General features: G+C 38.6%; 1 protein-coding gene across 3 annotated transcripts; it reads left to right on the top strand.

Moving 5' to 3' along the window:
• Positions 1–1,174: 1,174 nt before the first annotated feature.
• LOC149848395 (uncharacterized) lies at positions 1,175–17,878 on the top strand. 3 transcript variants are annotated; one of them, XM_089994297.1, is made up of 18 exons: positions 1,175–1,954; positions 6,914–7,195; positions 7,317–7,382; positions 7,480–7,620; positions 7,705–7,837; positions 7,945–8,024; positions 8,247–8,319; positions 8,427–8,524; positions 8,639–8,819; positions 8,921–8,955; positions 9,054–9,107; positions 10,459–10,650; positions 12,048–12,119; positions 12,197–12,247; positions 15,453–15,761; positions 16,205–16,264; positions 17,078–17,161; positions 17,496–17,878. In XM_089994297.1, exons 1-18 carry the CDS (start codon positions 1,223–1,225, stop codon positions 17,697–17,699), a joined length of 2,847 nt encoding a protein of 948 aa, XP_089850423.1. In that variant the 5' UTR covers positions 1,175–1,222; the 3' UTR covers positions 17,700–17,878. The 3 variants fall into 3 exon arrangements, with proteins under 3 accessions (XP_089850423.1, XP_089850402.1, XP_089850463.1); XM_089994276.1 differs by having other exon boundaries at positions 12,045–12,119; XM_089994337.1 differs by having other exon boundaries at positions 1,181–1,954; positions 8,639–8,780; positions 12,045–12,119.
• Positions 17,879–21,026: the final 3,148 nt, after the last annotated feature.

The raw sequence follows: 21,026 nt of genomic DNA, 5'->3' as shown, positions 1-21,026 counted from the left end.
AGGTCTCTACCCCTGCCCCATCTTAAAATCGTACCCTTCATCCTCACCTCCATCCGCACACGGGTTTTGATTTTAACCTCCATCTCTGTCTCCATCCCCATTTTATATCCTCCATCCCCGGCTCAAACGGTTTCTCTCGCTCTATTGCCATCTTTAAACAAGAATCAAGGACAGTGCAGTGCAAGGTGGGGATTGAGGACGGGGATTAGGGGTGGCAATTTCTGACACGACCCGCCAACCTGCCTCTTAGGCGGGTTTGGGTTGGGCTTAAGCCAACCCGTTTAATAAACGGGTCGACCCGCGTAACCCGTTTATTAAACAGGTCGGGTTCGGGTTGGGGGTATGCCAACCCGCCAACCCGGCTGACCCGTTTAATAAACGGGTTATGAGGGTGGGTCAACCCGCCAACCCGACCCGTCAACCCGCCAACCCGTCAACCCATCAACCTGACCCGTCAACCCGCCAACCCAACCCACCAACCCGTCAACCCATCAACCCGACCCGTCAACCTGACCCGCGAACCTGAGAACCCGTTTACCCGACCCAACCCATTTATTAAATGGGTTGGCGGGTCGTGTCAGGTTACCCGTTTATTAAACGGGTCGGGTTCGTGTTTGCCACAACCGACCCGTTTAATAAACGGGTCGGGTTCGGGTTGAGGTATGCTGACCCGCCAACCCGTCGGGTCGACCCGCCAACCCGACACAATTGCCACCCCTAACGGGGATGGGGCGGGGTGGAAAAAAGCTTAAGTACATGTTCACATCCATCTCCACAGGGGTTTTGATTTTAACCTTCATCCCTATTTTATGTCCTCCATTCCTGATCCAAACAGAGCGAGACCCGCAAGAAAAAGCATAAGTCCATCTCTGCCTCCATCTTTGCACGGCTTTTGATTTTAACCTCCATCCCCGTTTCATGTCCTCCATTCCCGGTCCAACCGGGTCCCGTCTCCCTTGGTCCACTGTCATTCCAAATTCCGATTGCAATCTTGCAACAACTACAGTACAAACAATTGAATGAAAAAATGCTCCAACTTGGACCCAAATCTTTTACATAAACTCTAACTAAATCTCCCCACTAACATCAACTAATCCAAGAAAGAAACCAACAGCCCACACTCTTGCGGGAGTTTTTAGGAGGGTTTCTTAAATATAAATACCGTCCTCGGCCCTCTTTATTCTCATCTTTCTCTCTCTCTCTCTGAAACTCTAGGGTTTCCATGGCGGAGCTCGTTTACAACTCGGTGGACGCATCGCCGGAGTCCGACCGCTCGTGCGGGCCTGAGGCTGCCGGAAATGATGCGGAAGTGTATGAGCCCACCTGCCGAGCGGAACTCCTGCCCGTCTCTGGCGGAGTTCTTGACGTTGGGACGGCCGAATCTGAGCTCTCCTCGGAGGGTCTTCGATCGCAACAGGCTTCCGAAGTCGCGGATTCGGCGGAGCATGCTGTAGAGACGGAGAATCGGGATTTGAACGGTGGCGGGAAGTTAGGGTATGAGGAAAAGTCGGAAGTCGTGGAAGAAGCAGTTCCTCTGGAGGAGGAGGAGGAGTTAGGGTTGGGGAAGGAGGTGGAGGATCAAGGGGATTATGCGGAGGAGGGGAAAGAATTAGAGAGGAAGGACGAAGAATCAGGGCATGGGGATGGTGAAAGAGGAGTAGATGAAGATGATGCAAAAGGAAAAGCGAACGGTGTGGGTTCAGAGGTTCCGAATGCGGTGGATGGTATTGAGGAAGTAAAGGAGAATGGTGGCGGTGAAGAAGCGAAAGGATTGGAGAAGGGCGGTGAAGCAGCGAGCGAGACAAAGAGAATTGATGGAGATGCTTCTGGTGAAGTTCCAACGAAGGAGGTAGAACCCGTGCTCAATGAGGCGGAAACAGTGAAGATCGAGCCTCATTGGCACCCCAAACCCAGCATCCGAGTCACCGTTAGTGGTGGGTCTGTTACAGAAGAGGTAAGCATTAGTTACCTTGCAATTCTTTTTTTTTTTTAGTGTGAAGTCAGCATACATTTGTGCATACATGGCTAGAGTATTTGGAGAAAGTTTCTCACTCATTGGTCATGGATTAACGTCAGAAGCAACCATTTTTGGTGTATTGTTTGCTTTCGGACATTTTATAGTGAAACTTCTATATTTTGACTTGGTTGGATTTTTGTGAATGTTCGGTATTTCCTTATGTGAATTCCGTTGCTTTAAATTGTATTTTTTGTTGTTTATTTTTTTCACAATTGTGGTTAAATTTGTAATGTGTGAGATGAAAGAAAAATAAGAAAACTGAAACAATGCAACTACTATTTCATGACAACGAAATACGATGGCAATATATGCTGTTCTTTTTCCTTGATATATTGTAGATTGGAATCCTCTTTTTGCCTCAAACGTGTTGTGCTTTTAGCCCATTATTATTATTATTATTTCTTATTAATGGTTTGATTAGTAGTACTTTCTTCCATTTCTTTAACTCGATTGTCAAATACTACTGGTCCTCTAGTGTCTGGATAATAAAGAAATAAGAATTTGACTGCAGAGATATTATGATATATGGTACCATAGTATAGGCATTGCTTTGTGTCCACTAAAGCTTTAGATACCTGGTCATGGAATGGTAGCTAAGATTGATGGCTTTGATGGACTTTTCATACATCTTAAACTCATGTTTGTTGTGATTATTGCATGAATCAACTTTAATTATTCTTGTGGACACCAATGACTTGTTCCTGTATCTGGAACTCCAATTGCTTTGCAATTCAGGCATGTTTTATGCTGGAACTAAATTTTCTATTTTTGTTGTTCCAAAAGCTCTTAAAGGCTTGTCTCCTACTTCTAATATTTGTTGATAGGGTTGTCTCCTACTTCTAATATTTGTTGATCAATTGTCAATTAATCCTTGATGTTGACAAAAGAACTAAATTTGTTGAGAAATTTCATATAAAATATTTTCCAGTATAAGCTGTTATTGTGCTATCTTTGGTGGCATATTTTTTGGATGAGCACAGTAAGAACATCTCATCCTGTGGAATAACAAGGTTTGGGTTAACGAATGTCAAAGAATCACAGATTTGCAGCAGTTCACATAATATAGTGAGTTATTGAATATGTTCTGTAGATTAGTGTCTTATTCTGATTAAGTAGAAAATCAAGAATAATCAGTGTTTTATTGATAAAGTCAGTGGTAAGTGTGTTGGCTGAACTTCTAGAGTGCTGTTTATCGGGCCCAAAAATGAATAAATAATTTCAATTTCAGCTGCTGTAAGATGTTCCAAGATAAAACCACTTATCTAAGGTTTGTGTTAATGGAAGTTCCATGTGCTGTGAACCGGGATGGAGGAGTTGGCAAATGCAGGGAATATGCATTTAATTTTGTTCACTACAGGTTGGATGCTTACATTGTAAGTATGATTCCGCCATCAAATGAATTCATTAAACTATTCTTTTTATTTGATTGGTGCTGCTGTTAGAAATTCGAGTATGAAGATAACCAAGAGAAAAACGTAATTGTGGTTAAAATGTATTGAGGGATGAAGCTTTGATGATTGTCAGATTCTATGTTCTCATTGTTGTACTTTGTATTAGTCAAAATGATTGAAGTGGAAAAGTAAATTGCTTCCTTTGTCAAGATGTAGTTCTGCTCCAAAAGGAGCATGGGTCACTTCTTCTCTTAATCTTGTTGTGACTTAGTTTTCATCTTATACACAACTCATCCTTTTGGTAGTCTTGTGTTTAAGTGTTGAGATTCTCCAATAGCTACATTTATTAGTTTGAGGCTGTGCCCAAAATTATAAGCATTCAAGAAGATTGTGAATATGATGATCTTTTCTAAAACAAAAAACAAAAATGCTGAAAATTTGTGTCATTCCCATGAATTTAAATCTCCTGCTAGGGTTACCCCATGCCTGCATTGCATTTGTACCTAGGCCTTGAAGCAGCAACCCTGATGTTTTCTCATTAAATGAAGGCTGTCAATTTTTGGAAGCTGTTATATTGATATGCCAAACAGAAATCAATGGATAAATAGCTCTAGTTTGAATTCCTTGTGAAAGCTTCTTATGCATGTTCCACATTGACGATGCATCTTAGGATCCCCGAAAACTTGATGAAACCTTTGAATTTTGACCAGCCTTCTTTTGTATATCACATATTCTTGATTCTGATTTTAATTTCATTTTCTTTTTACTTTTTGGTGAGTATTAACCCTAAGCTACACAAATGTTGGATTGGATTTTAAGTTTCAGTCTTCATCGTGTAGTAGAGCATGACAATTTTTTGGTCGGACATGTTGAAGAGTTAAACCCATTTAGTTCCGTACATTATTCAATCTTACTGGTAGTATACAGTTGTACAAAAAAAAAAGAAACATTTGGTGGAACTTAATGATAATATCTGCTGCGTGTGCATGCATATCATCAAAAGTTTCCCAGCCAGCACCTGTTCTCTTCTTTTTTCTTAAAGGACATTTCTCATTTAAGGCACACTCTTATCTATATAAGGAGTGAGGCTTCTAAATGTCTAATTTTTTAGCATGATTCTTTTTGTTTTACCAAGCTATATCTTAAAAAGGATCTTATAGTACTGACATACATTCTACAACCACACAAGCTTCCGAAAAATCTGATATCATTTTCTGGTTTTAACTGACAGCCACGGTGCACTTTCACATGTGTATCCTTGGAATTTTGTTCCTCTTTTTGCTGATCATGCAGCCAGTTTTGTGACAGAAGTGGGGATCATAGAAGGCTGGTGATAATGATTATGCAGTGCCCTTTCAATGAGCAGATTGCACATCACCCAACTTGTAAGAATCTACATCTTGGTTGTTCATGCAGGTATTGATCAGAGATTTACTAGGTTCTGATGAGGGTGGAAGGGAGTGCATAAGCTAACTGATGTAAATTATAGACATAAAGTTGAGGTCATGTGCGATCATACTGTCCAACTCCTGCATTTTTGGTTTCTCATCAAGAAACTTCATAGGTTCTTAGTTTAGATGCATGATTTTAATTGTTCTGCACCTTGGCAGCACTTTCTATTGTGCTGTTGTTCTCTTTTTGCTTGTATTACATGCTGTGGTTAGCTTTTTGTGCTCTTGTTTGTCTGCTATATTGTAATTGATCCTTCAAGTCAGTGGCAATTTCTTAATATTAGGTGGAGGATATTCCTGTTTCAATCATTTTGATCCTTGTTTAGCACATTCTAGATCAATAGATCCAATCAAGTTACTGCTTCCTTTGTTGTTTGAAGCCTTTTCAAGGATTAATGATTTGAGGATTGTGTGTACCATTTCAAGAATCTTAAGATGAAAAAGATGTACATTTTCTTCTTTTTACTGGTGGACTGTGTGATATACTGTTCTTTATCCCTTTTGACATGGATGAAGCATTTCATATTAAAGGATTACAGCTGGGAATTATAGCACTCTTTAGTTTGTTTATCAACCAATTGGAACAACCCATTGCCCAGTGCTTTTTCTGTCTTAACTTGGTCTTGCTTGCCCATAAACTTAGAGTTTTTTCTGCCTTGACTTGGCTCTACAAAGAAAGATGCTTTAATCATCTTACTTATATTTCTTTGCATTTTCTCTTGCAAGAATTAATGATTTGGGGTTTTGGTTAATCACAGGGTTCTACTGGGAATGAATGATGTATGGGTTTTGGATGGACACCTTTCATATACCATAATTGGTGCTAGGTTGGAGTTGGACCTTCTGTTCGCTTGGTTTTAGGATGTAAAAAGCCTATGCTCATTTTTTATATTAGTACCTTGAGTTGTTTTTGCTTAAAATATTTTGTCGGTTATGTCTGACAAAATTTCAACGCACGTCTGAAAGGTTTCTATGTACTCTAGACCAGAGTTACCGGAAGCACCTAGGTAAGTGGGGAAGCGTGCTTCCCCGAAGCATGCTTCGGAAGTGCGAAACATCGCGCTTCCGAAACGCGCGGGGAAGCGTGCTTCCCATAACACTTCTCCCTTGCTTCCCCCATTTTTTTTGTATTTTTTATTTTTATTTTTTATTTTTTTCGTTTCCCCCTCGCTTCCTAGGTCGCTTCCGAGACGATTCCCGATTCGCTCCTAAGTGGTCCCACGCTTCTCGCTTCCTAAAATTTTGAAAGTGCCTCGCTTCCCGCTCCCGCTTCCTCAACTGGCAACCATGCTCTAGACAGTGTGCTTCTGTTGGTGTTCTCTCATTGTACTGCATTTCCAATGTAATCTTCAGCTGTAAATTTTCAACCTATAGGTGCCAATAGAGATGCACATAGGGGTTTACTTCTGCATGTGAGTGCTTGTATTTGTTTGCTAGTGTGGGTTCACTTAATCTCCAGAAATTTGTTTCCTGGTGTATTTAAGGTTCATATATTTATGACCTCATTATGTGTTTTGTAGCTCTTTCGCTCTGTTGGCACTGCTTGGGGTTTTGCTAGTTCAGCAGTTATACTTTCAGCAATGTTTTGCTTTTAATGCACGCTTGTTGGGTTTGTTCATAATATTCCCCTTTTAGCTTCTATATGTTAATGGAATTATTAATTGGTAGGGTGGTTAAGCTTAGAATAAGTTGGCTGCAGTTCAGCCCTTGACTTTCATGTCTATCAAAATAGTCACAGTTATTGGATAAATTTCTTTGGAAATGGGTTATATGGTCATTTTGTTATTTTTACATTCTTGGGGAACCCTCTTCCTTTCCACACTCTACTTATCTATGGATCTTTCAATGAACATTAGTTAGCAGGCCTGCGTTACAATTGTATCTGGTTTTCAAGCTAAAACTTTAATATGTAGGTCTGGTTATTATGTTTTTATTCTTTGTTATTTTTTCAAATCTTAGAAATGCTATTTACTCTGCAGTTAATTTGACAGTTTCACTATGTTCATGCTTGTGAAGTTTTTGATGGCCATGCTTTTTTTATCTTTTCTCTCCAGGAGCTTTCATCTTTATTTAATGAGCATGGTACTGTCTCAAGCATCACATTTGAAAATGATAAAAAGGATGCTGCAATTGTTCGTTTTGATAGCATGCCAGAGGATGACCAGTTGGTCACACGAATTCTAGAAAAAACAAACATGGAGCTTGGTGAAAGGACATTGCGTGCTGAAACTTATCACACTGATGCATTGTTGTTTGTTGGCAACCTTACTCCTGATATAGATGATGCGTCTCTGAGGAGTATGTTTGAGCCACATGGAAAAATTGAGCGTGCTTTTGTAAGTTATTCTCACCGCATGCTTTTAAGGTGTTGAGTACATGCATGATATTGCATTGTATTTTTTTCCCTCATCAAAACTCAGCTAGGAAATACTGATTTGAATGCCAATTTTTGCTCAGGTTTTGCGAAATTCTGCAGGCCAGAGTAAGGGTTATGGTTTTGTGGAATACAACCTGAAGTCTCAGGTCAGTTGATATTTGCAGCTTCCTGGTATTGTAAGTTTTTCTTGTTGATTATGTGCCTATGACATTTGTTTTGGCTCCTCAAACTATAATCTCTCAGGCTTTTGCTGCAAAGTCATCAATGAACACAGTGAATATGGATGGGCGAGTTTTACGTGTTGAGTGGTCAGATTGTAAAAATGTGAAGGGCATGTTTTCTGCAGTCTTATTTGTGGATCGTATAACAAAGCACATGCCAAATGTAGGCTCTCATCATTTTCACCAGCTAACCACCATCTTTTCCTGTTATTTAAAACTAAGCATGCTTTTGCTGGGTACATGACAGGTGGAGACCTCTTTGCGGATGCTTTTTGGACAGTATGGAGAAGTTAAGGATTGTTGCTTGGCTATTGGTATCAATGGAAATATCCGTGGCTTTGGCTTCATCGACTTTGTTCATTCTGCTTTTGCTGACAAAGGTAACTCTTATGGTATTTGTGCAAGTTGATTGATTTAAGGCTGTAGTTATATTTGTCATTAAAAGATTAAATTGTTCTAATCTTTTCCTTGAATATTGAACTTATAGCTAGAGAAGCTCTGGATGGGCATGAATTTGGTGGTCTTAGTTTGCGTGTTAGCTTTGCAAATCCTTTGAAGCCTGCTCAGGTTCGAACTCATAGTTTTTTGTGTTTGTTTGATTAAAGTGGGCTCCTTTGCGCACTGCTTCCTGCCCTGTATGATTTTTGTTACTAGAATTACCAATAGTTATGTTGATAAACAACAGCAAATTATTAGAGCATACCCCTTATTTCAAATATCGACTGCAGTTCATCTCAGGAGTTGCAAGCTTGTTTCTTACTTGTGCTGACATGATCACTCTTGTTGCAGTCATATAAGCAGCGTCTTGTTAGTCAAGCTCCTGTAGCACCATTTGTTGCAGCGGGCAGAGGGGCAGTACCAGGTGCTGTTTTGTTTTAGTATTTTTAATTGTGTTGTCTTAATATTAGTTTAAGTTACTATCTTGTTTGACAAAAAAACATCCATATTGTGTTGTCATGCTTTTAACAGGCATACATGCACCTGGTAGAGGAACTACACTCTTGCCATATGGTGGTATGATTGGTGTTTCCGGACGACTGGGTATTCCTCGTCCAGGATTTGGAGCGGTATTTTCTTTTCTTTTCTATCACTTTAATAGTATTATTCTGCACGTTTACCTAGTACCTTAAATCGTTATCAAACTTTGCTTTTTTTAAAATAATGAATATTCTCTTTTGCAGCCATTGAATAGAGGTGTTCCTTTGGGCCCTAGAGTTCATGGTCAGAATGTGTTAGCTAGAGGGCCTGGCATGCTTGGTTCCAGCACTCCTGGGGTAGGAATAATGGGGAGGTCACCTGTCCTTGGTGATAGTGTGCTGCCTGGTGGGGATTTGGCTCCTATTCCTCGTTTCCCAGGACACAGTAATTTTCATTTTAAAGTTTGGTTTTATGATAACTAAATTTATGTTCCCATATTTTTAAATTTGTTGTTCTTATTGTCCTCTAAACTTGACTTTGTGTAGGTCTTCACTCTATATCTTCAGCTGCTATTGTACAGGTTGGTGATACATGTCCACTTAAAGCCTTGACTTGTACCTCGGATGCAATTCTTATTTTCATTTAAAGTGATAGTTGATACTTACTGATTTACTGCAGAGCACTATACCTCCAGTTAAAGGCTTGAGCGATGATGGAAAAACTAGGGCAGAGGTAATGCAGTAGGAGTGGTACTTGTCAAAGTTCCTTTGTCTTAAAATGCACATCTATAGGAGTGAGCAAGCATCCTGGCATTCTGCCGCCTTCCGGACTGCTCTATGGTTATTGGATAATCAGCTAGGGTGGGCTAGGTTTCATGCTGTCAGAGTTAGCACGACAAGCCTGACTTAAGTCCAATATCTTAGTGATCTGGGCTAGGGCTGCACAAGAGCTGAGCCAGGATCGAGTTTAGCTCAAACCTTGAAAACTTAGTCTCGCACTTGAGTTGAGCTTGGGCTTGAGTGCTCAAGCTCGGCTCAGATTCGGCTTGGTATACAGGAAACTTTGAGCCCAGGTCCAGGTTCATTTGTGTAGGTGATCCAAGCCTGACCAGCCTTTTCGAGCTCAAGTAGGCTCATTAAGGCAGGCAGGGGGGGGGGTGGGTTCTTCCCAGGATAGTCCCACATTGATGAGGAGTGGAGGCCCTCCCACAAATTATAAAAGGAGGGACTTTGTTCTTTTACATTACATGAATGCTTGCCTGGCTGCCCACGTCATGTGGGTTGCAATGTAATGCCTGCCCTTTTCAAGAAAAGGACGAGCTCATGGCTCAACTCGTTGTGCAGCCCCAAGTAGGGCTGTCCAAAGCCCTGATTCTCTAGGGCCCTTAGAGCTGTACTGGTCTGGCTTGGTTCAATGGCCACCTCCACATATGCATGCTGTTAGTGGTTGACATATTCTTGGGATGCTGAAACCAAGCTGATTTACTTAGCCTATTTATCAACATTGCAAGGCTTTATCTTTAATAGTCAGGAAATTGAAAATATTTTGCTTCTTAAATTTCTGTATTTAGGCCATAGTCACAAATATCAGTATCAGCTATATCTTGCGATAGCTATATCTCGGCAAGGATATTTCTCATGATATTATTGGTTTGGTGATAAATCTTGGCAAAATATTGGACTTAAAAGATAAAAAATAACAAATAACAAAAATAAGTAATAAAATTTCATGTTTAGACAAAAAGTACATAAATAATAAAAGAAATAAGTAAACTATGTAAAAGAAAGAAGAAAAACATATTTAAAATGTAGAAAATAAATAAAAAGTAAAACTAATTGATAATATCACAATAATATCACTATATATATATATTTCTGATATTTTGAAAATATCGTGATATTTTACCTTTAATATCATTTTCCATCATATCACGATAATATCATGATATTTTCAAAATATTGCCCATATCTATGGCTCTGATTTAGGCAAAGTGAAAATTCTTTGAGCTTCCTATAAGGTACAATTTGCACAGATCTAGTAGGTCTACAAACTTCTGGAATGAATTTGTGCAATTTTCATGCAGGAGTTCTACAAACAAATGCCACATCAGGTTCCCTTTGGACAGTCTAAGCAAGTGCAAACACGATATCCATATCCTCAGCAGTCCTATCAGCAGCATGCACAACAGTCTTATCAACCGCAGCCTCAGCAGGCAATTCCAGGACAGCCATATCAACCACCACCACCACATTCTTCTATTCAGTCTCAGTATCAGGTTGGCTAATGCTTACTTCTCTCTACGTATGTTCATTTTGTATAGTCACGTGCATGTCTTCAGGTCACATGATAAATTATTAACATCCATTTTTTTTAATAAAGTTGAAAGAAAACCATTCTTACTATGGATATGATGCATTCTTGGTTCATATTCTCTTTCTCACAGTTTGATCCATTCCACATGACATGATATACCTAGGATATCTTCAACCCATCCATCTTCGTTTAAATTGAAATTAACATTTGGCCTGAAATCGAATTACCCAGATCCAACATGAGTCATGGGTCTCAATTTACTCCTTTCTCATGTCCCCTAATACAATTTTCTGATCAGGAAATTATGCAAGAATGGTTGGTTCCTGTGTCCTTTGGCAGGGTCCATGCTGTTCTTAGTGGTCTCCATCTTATAGTTCTGGCAAGGACAGAAAATCATACTAGTGCTGCTGTGGTTAGGCAGTAGTGGTTCCCAAGGGATCTCTATCAGGTGTCCCTGTACTGGTCCATGTGGACTTTAGATATCTGGTACATGTTTCTTACCAGCCCCAGCAATCTCTCATGCATGGAGAGGCCTGTATATTGGGTTTTGGACTTTCTGCATCCTAGGAAGACTGGGTTATATATATATATATATATATATATATATATATATATATATATATATATATATATATATATGGAAAAGCATAACCTTGAATGCCCAATCCATCGAATGCACCTGGTGTGTTCGATAGGTGAAAAAAATACACCTTTAGTGGTGCTTAGAAGTGTTCTGAGTGACACTAAAGGTCTTTTGTAGGCCGAACATGTGCATGTGTCCATTGACCTGTTCGATATTAGAAGTGTTTGAATATATATATATATATATATATATATATATATATATATATATATATATATATATATATATGAGAACTACCATGTGAACCATGATTTTCATGGGTTTTTTGTTCTTTTTTCTTAAATCTAATCATATGGATGTGATCTACATGCTTGGTTTCATAAGGACCAGCTCTTGAATAATTCTATTATGATGCATAAACAAGATATTTTAAGGCTTTAAAATCAATGACTCATAATCTTTATAAATATTCAAGCATCCAAAAAACTTATTTTTCATTGAAAATACACAATCCAACAGTTGATTCCTAGCAAATTCATCATGCCAGACACATCTGCATGGTTGGATTTGCAAAAAAATTGTTGGAAATGCCCAGTTCAGGCAGTAGTTCTCATATTCTAATGACTATATATATATATATATATATATATATATATATATATATATATATATATATATATATATATATATATATATATATATATAGTGGCCTACATGTGGAGCATGTAGGTTTCCATTTCTGCACACCTAACAATTGTGGTTGTTGGTCACAGCAGCAGCAACCGCAGTACCATTCACAAAGTGTGGATAACTATGGTCGGTCTTATCAACAGCAGCCACCTCAGCAGGTCTAACACACATGTTCTTGGTTCTCATCAATGCTGGCTCTTGTATCCATTCTAAATTTGGCTTATTTTATGTACAGTACTCTCAAGGTGCAGGATATTACCAACCACAGTCTACACCTCAGGAGCAGGTTTGCAGTTCTCCACTGCATTTTGCTTTGCTGCTTAAAAATGTCGTCCAAGTGGTTCTCATTTTAACCTGTTTCACATGAGCATGTATGTTGCATTTGCTTATAATACACATGTACAAAACTATATATGCACATGGGCACATGCAAAGCTATATCATGTGGAGGTTCTTATATGTTTAAGGAAGACAGTTGCATGTACATAATGAGTGTGGGAATGTGTGACAATGCTGATATGCTTGATACAACACTGCAATTTTAAAAAATTAGGACACAGGGACACCGGCTGTACTGTACATTCCAAGCTATATCATGTGGAGGTTCTTATATGTTTAAGGAAGACATAGTTGCATGTACATAATGAGTGTGGGAATGTGAGACAATGCTGATATGCTTGATACAACACTGCAATTTTCAAAAATCAGGACACAGGGACACCGGCTGTACACGCATACACACACGTATGTGTTAAAGCAATAAAACATGAATATTATCTCAAGTGCAAGCCCTGGAACAACAATTTTAAATCACTAATTAAAAATATTAAATAATAAAACTATGTTGAAATTGAAATGTAAAGTAATAGATGACAAATTTTAAAAGAAAAAGAATACAATTGAATATGGAATAGATAGTGAAGATGATAAGATGAAATAGATAAAGTTAAATGACACATTGTTGACTGTGTTGGGTAGTTTGACTGTCCATGAAGTGTCCTGGTGTGTCCAAGTGTTCTATCATGTTGATATGGGATATTCGTGTGGCATTACTGAGTATCATGAAATTGTTGTATAGAGGGAACACACCAAGAATACAACAGCCTCCGGCATATCAATCTGCTGAGTGCTGATTAATGGGGGTAGTCTATGACTTTTCTATAAAGTATAAACGGTTCAATAAATTTTAGAAACACATGAACACATGCTGAAGTGTGCTTATGTGGAAGAATGTATACCACAGCTTAAAGTATTTGACATCCATGAGTGCTACACGTGTGTATTGTGCCTTGCTTGTAGTTGTGTGTGCTTATTCAGATGTTTGCTTGCACATGCTTGTCCTGCAGGTTCTTTTCCTCTCTTTCTCTGTCTCTCTCTCCACAAATACATGTGCATGAAGTTCCTTACCTTTGAAGCTTGTGGATCCCAATCTTGGATATTGTTTACTTTTCTTGTTTGTTGGGAGATTTGATGGAATTGCTATCTTTGAGTTGCAAGGATGCATCCCATGGTTTTGATGGGAACCTGTTCAGAAACTAGTGGATAATTAAGTTATTTGATATTTAAATGGGATTTATGAGGTTTCTAAAATGCATTTTGGTTTGGATCTCGATGGGGGATCCAAGATGATCAAACCACATGAAATCCAGTTCAGAATATTCATTTCAGGACACATAGGATCGACTGGATCTTAAAATTATTTGGTTTGGATCTAGGGAGAGATCTGAATTATTAAACCAATATGATAGGGATATAGATCCATTTGATTGAACCCAACCCAAGTTAAAAATAACTAAATTCGGATTTGGATCTAAGAGGGGATTCAGATTGATCAATCCATATATATATATAATTGTACACACAAACATATATATATATATATATTTCAATTATTCATAACATATTCATTATAATCAACACAATATGCTTTCAACCTTTCACTGAAGCACAATAAAATGTACATATAAAAATAATATATTACATAATTCATAATACTAAACATGCTTTCAGAATTTTATAGAAAAAATCATCAGAAACAAACACACACATATATATAAAACATAATCAATTCGAATTTACTGTGCACGTTTTCAATGTTTCACAGAAAAAATCCCAAAAGCAAAGTAACACACACACACACACACACACACACATATATATATATATATATATATAATAACTAAGCATGTTTTCATGATTTCATAAAACAAATCACACAAACACACACTAGCATATATAGTTATATATATACAAAAAATAACAATATATATAAGAATAATAAATGGCTAAACTGCCCTCGTGCCTAGGTGGAGGCAGCTTAGTCGCCGACTAGGTGCCTTAGTCGGCAAAATTGGTACCTTTTAAGGTACCCATCTAGGGATTGCAAAGCCTAAGCGTTTTACTTATGCCTGACCAACTAGGCGGACTAGTTGGGGCTTTTGACTACATAGATTCACAGTCTACAACTTCATAGTACAATTGAGCATTTTTGTGTTTATATATACCTTACTCTTATGGTACTTGGACACTCTATTTTACCCTTCATTCCCGTGTCGACATGCATGTCCCCATGTCAACACGCATCGACACCGGGACACGACATTTTACCCTTCATATCCATACATACAAGTTTGTATTCAGTTTATAAATTTATAATTATATTTTCAGTTTATAAGTTTATATTTTCAGTATATAATATATATTTAGATTATATTCAATTTATTTTGTATTTATGTGATAATATATATATATATATATATATATATATATATATATATATATATATATATATATATATATATATAGCCATGTCCCCATACACAAATTTTTTTGGAATTGCCGTGTCGTACCCTCCGTACCCGTACCCAGGTGTCAGCCATACCCACATTTTCTTGATTTACCATGTCATACCTCCGAACCTGCACCCGTGCTGGAACCCACACCCCATACCCATGTGACACAGGGTGGAATGTGTAGTTTTTAGATGATGGTTGTGTCATCACCATTGGTAGTTAATATTGTAGTTGTAGTGGGCATGGTGATGGTATAATTCCGTTTACTCAAAGTGAAAGTGAAATAGGCATTATGTGAATAATATTTTTGAAAATCCAGTACCTAGCATTTTCAAGATATATTCTTTAATGGGTGGAAAAGTAGTTGCGATACAGCCTCTCTACATAAGTGTAGTCCTCAAAAGAGATCTTTTCTCAATAAGGCTCAAAAAAGAACCTACAACAGCTTATTCGCCATTATAGCATGGGATTATTGATTTAAATGAAGTTTCCTTTGCTTTCGGAATACTAGGTATTATAGGAGGGACCCCAACTTTGTCTATTATCAGAGTTCTGGGTGCATTTTAAGCTTTGGTTCTTTTCTTTCAGGCTAGTCTTATTTTCGGAAAATTGTTCTCATTTTTCATGGTTTATTTATATATTTTGTCTTTTCACTTAGTGAGTGCAATCAGTGATTGAATCTTTTGGTTCCTTGTTCAGCCCTATTGCTCGAATCAACAGTACTCTCAGCAGTATGGGCAATCATACGGGCAGGCACCTGTTTCCTGTTATGCTCAACCTGGTGCAAACAATATTCAGTCATATCAGCAAGTCCGTGGCCAAGCCGCGACTGATGGACCCTACCTTCAATCCATGTACCAAGATCAGTATGCAAATCAGCAACAAAGTTATGACCGCGTTCCTCAAACAACTCGTGTGGCTCCTGTATCTAATGCCGTCTTAAATTTTCCAGCTGCACAACAGAATAATGCTCAGCAGCAGGTTTTCGGCTCACACTACCAACAACAGGTCAGAACCTGTGTGTGTGTTCTTGGGAGCCACTGCAAAACAGGGAATGTTAATGCTAAAAGAGCCCTTCACTTAAAAAAGATGGGCTGCTTTTTTTGGACAATCCAAGGGAAAAAACCTTCCATCACCAACGGTACGATTGACTGGCCTCCAGCTGGTAAAACCTTTGAGGTCATCTCTGCCCACTGGGGAGTACACCCAGCTTCGACCTAGTGGCAAGGGATGCCACCTGTGGGTATTAGCATTACCTATTCTGGCTCCAAACAGCCAGTCAATCTTGTTCTTCCTGGTCTATAACAGAGTGCTGTGACTGCTGTAGAAGCAGGCTGGATAGCAAATCTTCAGCCCACATATCAGCATCTGAATGTTGCATGTTGCATGACATTTGAGAAGTTATTTCAAATTTTGATTTCTTGTAATATTTAACTAAATTTTGTCTTTAGGCAAGCTATGCACCTCCTCAACAGCAACTACCACAGACTGGGACACCAAATTACTACGAGGCATGAATCTCTCTCTCTCGTGTAACTAGGATGAGGAACCATATGTATGACCTAGCCTGTCATTTTTTTCACATTATACTTCCTCATGCTTCCTTCATTTTTTTCCTTTTTGGATGTATCCAATATTTTCCTGTTATCTGGCCTTTCTAGAGAGTTGGTATATTATTTCTTATGCTTTTGATTGTTAAAATACATATATATATATATATATATATATATATATATATATATATATATATATATCCAATCATGCCCGATAAGGGTATTCCTGTAATTCTACCCAATAGGGGCATTGTAGTCATTTTTATATTTTTTCTTCTTTTCTTCTTTTTCCTTTTTCTTTCTTTTATTTTTTGTTTTTCCTTTTTTTGAAATGCATTTAATGCACACATTGGGGGTTGTGACCGTTGGGAGCCCAACTGACACCTTGTTGGGCCTCCCAATGTGGTCTCTCTCTCTTTCTTTTCTCCCTCTCTCACTACTCCTTGCCTATAAATAAGTGGGGTCTCCTCCTTTGTAAAGTATGGCTTCTTGAAGCCCTTTCTTGCATTTATAAGATTTTATGTTTGCAAGCCATTGTTGGCTTTTGTATGTCCATTTTGGCCTTGTTCTTTGCTTTCTATGTGTGAATGTCCATTGTAGGACATTGTATTTATTTCCCCATATTTCAATACATTGATTAATCCCCAAAGCAGAGAAGAGAATCAGGAGAACTAAGATATGATCTTGACATTTTGTTTTCGTCATATTATGTTTTCCCGGTAAGTCTTTCTGCTCACCATCTCTTAGTTTAACAAAGCCTGGATTTTGCAGCAACCAATTGCCAGTGCTGCCGGAGATGTAGGTCAAAAGCGGACTTATGACCAGATTGATGCACCCGTGCAGAATGTTGGACCGGTAAGGAGCACCTCTTGTTAGCCTTTTTTTTGTCTATGATGCTGTGTCCAAACTCTCATATCTAGCATGTATAGTGGTTGAACGCAAGTGCCTAGTGCACAATCAGGTACATGTTTGAGTCTTTCAGCTAGTCAGCTTGGTAGCATATTAATCTAAAGTTAGTGAATGTTATGCAATTAACTTGAGAAGCAGCTTCTGCTCATTTTTAGTGAATCCAATGGTTACTTTAGTTATTCGTTGCAAAGATAGAAAACCATGATTCGAGGAAGATAATTTCTGATAGAAGAGTATTTTTGGATGCTTCAGGAGGCCTCACTTCTTGTTTGTGCTGCAGCAAACACAGTATGGTGGCTATCCTTCTGGCTATCAACAGGCAGCAAACCCCTATCAGCAGGCATCTGGTTATTCTCAGCAGCCTCAGCAAGTTTCTTATCAGCAGCCAATGATGGCAGATGGGTACTACCAGCAGCAACAGCCTCCAGCATATCAATCTGCTGCAGTGCCTATTCAGGACTACAGTAAGAGGCCAAGGTTCTGAGATACGGTGAACTGTTAACCTCAGTAGGTGGACTGGTTGAAGAAAATGTCCTCTGTTACGAACTCCCTACTCCCTTTTCTATTTTTTTTCTTCCAATTTTCAACTGTAGTCCAATCTCATAAAAATTAAATCAGGACTTTCTCTACATTGCAAGGAAACAGGCTACGTGTCATGACCAATCACTTTTTAATGCGTGGGGAAGCATGAACTGCAGTACATTAATATACATACCAACTGCTATTACATAACAAGGCATTTTCGAAAAACAGCAATGAGGACCAACGGGTGCAAGCTTCAACATGTCTCAAGGCGCCCCAAGGGGTTTGCATAGTGGGAGGCCTTGGGTCAGGGTTGCATTCCCATGGATGTCAACCGTCAGCCCCTTGCATATAAGAAAGGGCAAGGGCATGCCAAATAAAGGCAACTCCCTAGTGTGCTATGGGCTTACACCGTTGGGAAAGTGACCATAAGTATGATAAGCCAGTGCAACTAGGTCTTTGATCCTAGGGGTCGTGAAAAAAAAAAACTTTTTAGGTGTAAAATTACACTAATATAAAAAATTACAATTACTAAGATAACATTTTTCATTAAGATACATCATCTTAAGAAAATAGGTGTTATGGCTTATAAAAAAACAGTTTCCATTGCTTATAATTTTGACCAAGTATTTTGGTTGGTGGAGAAAAGAAAAGGATAAAAGGTGTAAATACCTCTCTAGAACGAGTCTACTTCGTTAGATTTGATAAGAAGCAAAAAGGCTTAAATCTTACAATAAAACCCATCAAAAACAGAAAATAAATCTTTAATGAAAATCACATTTCAACTTATTTTTGTTTTTTAGCAAACAGAAACCAAAAGGTTTTGTTTTCTACTTTTCAATATCTTTTAGGCAACTCTTAATGCATAAGTGATATTCAGACTATATTGCATTTATCATTTTTATTATTACAATCTTAACATTATAAAATAAGCGCAAATTTTCTGCTTTTTGGGGTTTAAATGGCAATTTAACTGCATTTTCATTTAGCTGACAGTGACACTGCTGAAAACAGGTTACTCCTTGCCCATGCCTCATGTAGGGGCTTAGGCCTCTGCGATAAAGACTTGTAGGGATCATGCTTTAAACCACCTTTAAGACGGTAATTGAGTAAAAGAATATCAGAGCTTCCATAGTGTGATGATCAACAAGGTTGGAGGGCATTCCTTAAGAGGGTTCACAAGGGCCAAGAAAGCATAGAACTAACATGTATTCACTCGTGTAGCAATTATAAGACAAGGTGCATCAGAAAAAAAAAGAGAGATACTCACAGCCAATCCCTGTAGCGGTTCATCTTGAACATCTTCTGTTTCTCTAGTTTCATCAAGAATAGATTTCCACCGCATTATATGTGTGCCATGATTGGACTTCCCTGACCGGTATTACCATTCCTCAGCAGCTCTATAGATGCATCTGATGCAAAGCGCTATAAGAGGAACCAGAAGTAGAAAATAACCACTGGATTTAGCCTGATGATGAAATTCAAAAGCTTGTTCTGTTAAAATTTATGTATATACTAGAAAATAAAACCAAGGATGACTGTTATAATCATTGAACACCAATGAAGATTATCAAGCTATATGAGGGCATTGTAAATCCAAAGCATGTATATACGAAAATCACTTACAGATTGCAATTTGTTAAAAGGATGGTGCAGCAAACAGGTTGGATTTTCCATAGACCAGTAAATTACTCAATGCAGAGGTTTGCTGCTTTTGATTTGCTTCTGCTTGATCTGAACCATTTTCTCTCCTGGAAACCTAAACAGAATTAGTCCCCTTTTACAAGTAGCAAGCAGCATAAACATGCCAAAGGTTACCAACTTGACATATGCAAACACAATACAGAGTTGAATTAAGCATCTAACCGCTGGTTCATTGGAGCACAAAACGACTAATAGATGAAATGTATGGAGCATTACCACAAGTACTTGTTGCTCCATCGTGATTTTTAGGTCTGAAAATGTTTTTTACTTCTGAGTAATGCTAGAGATATCGACAGACACTTAATGCCTTGTCCATTTTTAGGATTGCTGATTATCTACAAATATGAAATAAAAAAACGATCATTACTGGACAAGCACAACGGCATAGTATAGGATCATGGTGTGTTGTCAATTACAAAGGTTACCTCGTTAAGGGGTTCAGGAATTTGTCCAATTGCAAAAAGGGATAACTGGACAAGGGCATGTCATATTAGTTGCGCTCTTTCCCTTGTGAAAACAAGCACATCAATGGTTCAGGTCTGCTTCGGACCCAGGTGGAACCAGACCCAGACCTGGTTTGAGATGCTGGTGTTGGGTCTGGACCTGGGTTCCATGAGACTACCATACTCGGATACTATAAAGATTACCAAAGCCAGACACTGACCATACTCGGTAAAATAATATTTTTTAATCTTTTTTACATTGAAAATTTGTGGATCTTAGTCAGATCTTGCGTCAGGCCCGGATCTGATATGAAATTTCACAAACCATTCCGGGATCTATATATTAATTGGACCCTTCAGATCCGACCCAGGTTTTATTGGGACCTTATTTATCACCATACCTTGACCCTATAGGGTCAAACCCAACCCATTGACACTCCTATCCTCTGGCCACTAGTGCTTGCACTTTTATATCTGATTCGAAATCAAATGATTTGAAATCATAGGGTCAACCACATGATTTCAAATCTCACCAGTTGTGAGTAAATGAACCCGTGACATGATTTCCTTTACTGATTGCTTTATTTTTCATGTGACATGTTTGCTTCAATGTGAGAAAACGGGGCAAATTCGGATCAGCTTGCAATTGTAAGAGAATTATTCTCATCTGAAGTTATTCTCTCCCTTCTCTTGAGAATGTTTTCTTATGAGGAGGTATGAAAGGATTCACACATAAAAAGTGGTAGGTGGTGAGCAGTGTTGTGAGAGGCGTACGCCTCAGTACCTTAAGCGTATGCCTCAGAGGCGAGGCGCACGCTGAAGGTACTGAGGCGAAGCGAGGCGTTCTGCAGGTTCAAACTCGGTTTTATTGAGACTTATGTTGTGAGAGGCATACGCCTCGTACCTGAGGCATACGCCTCAGAGGCGAAGCGCAGGCTCAACGCCTTGCTTCGCCTCATCGCATTTAACAACCTTGGTGGTGAGACTTATTTTTATTTGGGGCTGAGCGCACATGTGATTCTTTGCTTAAGCTACATGTCTTCTGGTGGACTCCGTAAGGGCTTGGGTGTCGGTGACCTCAACCGGAGATTGCAGAGAACTTCATCATAAAAAATACATGTCTTAGACTGTTTTTTTCCCTG

This window comes from Nuphar pumila, chromosome 1 (genome assembly GCF_984573655.1).
Source record: "Nuphar pumila chromosome 1, dmNupPumi1.hap1.1, whole genome shotgun sequence".
Classification (NCBI taxonomy): domain Eukaryota; kingdom Viridiplantae; phylum Streptophyta; class Magnoliopsida; order Nymphaeales; family Nymphaeaceae; genus Nuphar; species Nuphar pumila.
Note: the sequence above shows the minus strand (reverse complement) of the source record. Positions and strands in the feature narration are given on the sequence as shown.

Coding starts and splice junctions, on each gene's coding strand:
- LOC149848395 (XM_089994276.1), top strand. CDS start 1,223: ATGGCGGAGCTCGTTTACAACTCGGTGGACGCATCGCCGGAGTCCGAC. Junction 12,120..12,196: donor AACAGCAGCCACCTCAGCAG/GTCTAACACACA, acceptor TTTTATGTACAG/TACTCTCAAGGTGCAGGATA. Junction 16,265..17,077: donor GGACACCAAATTACTACGAG/GCATGAATCTCT, acceptor TGGATTTTGCAG/CAACCAATTGCCAGTGCTGC.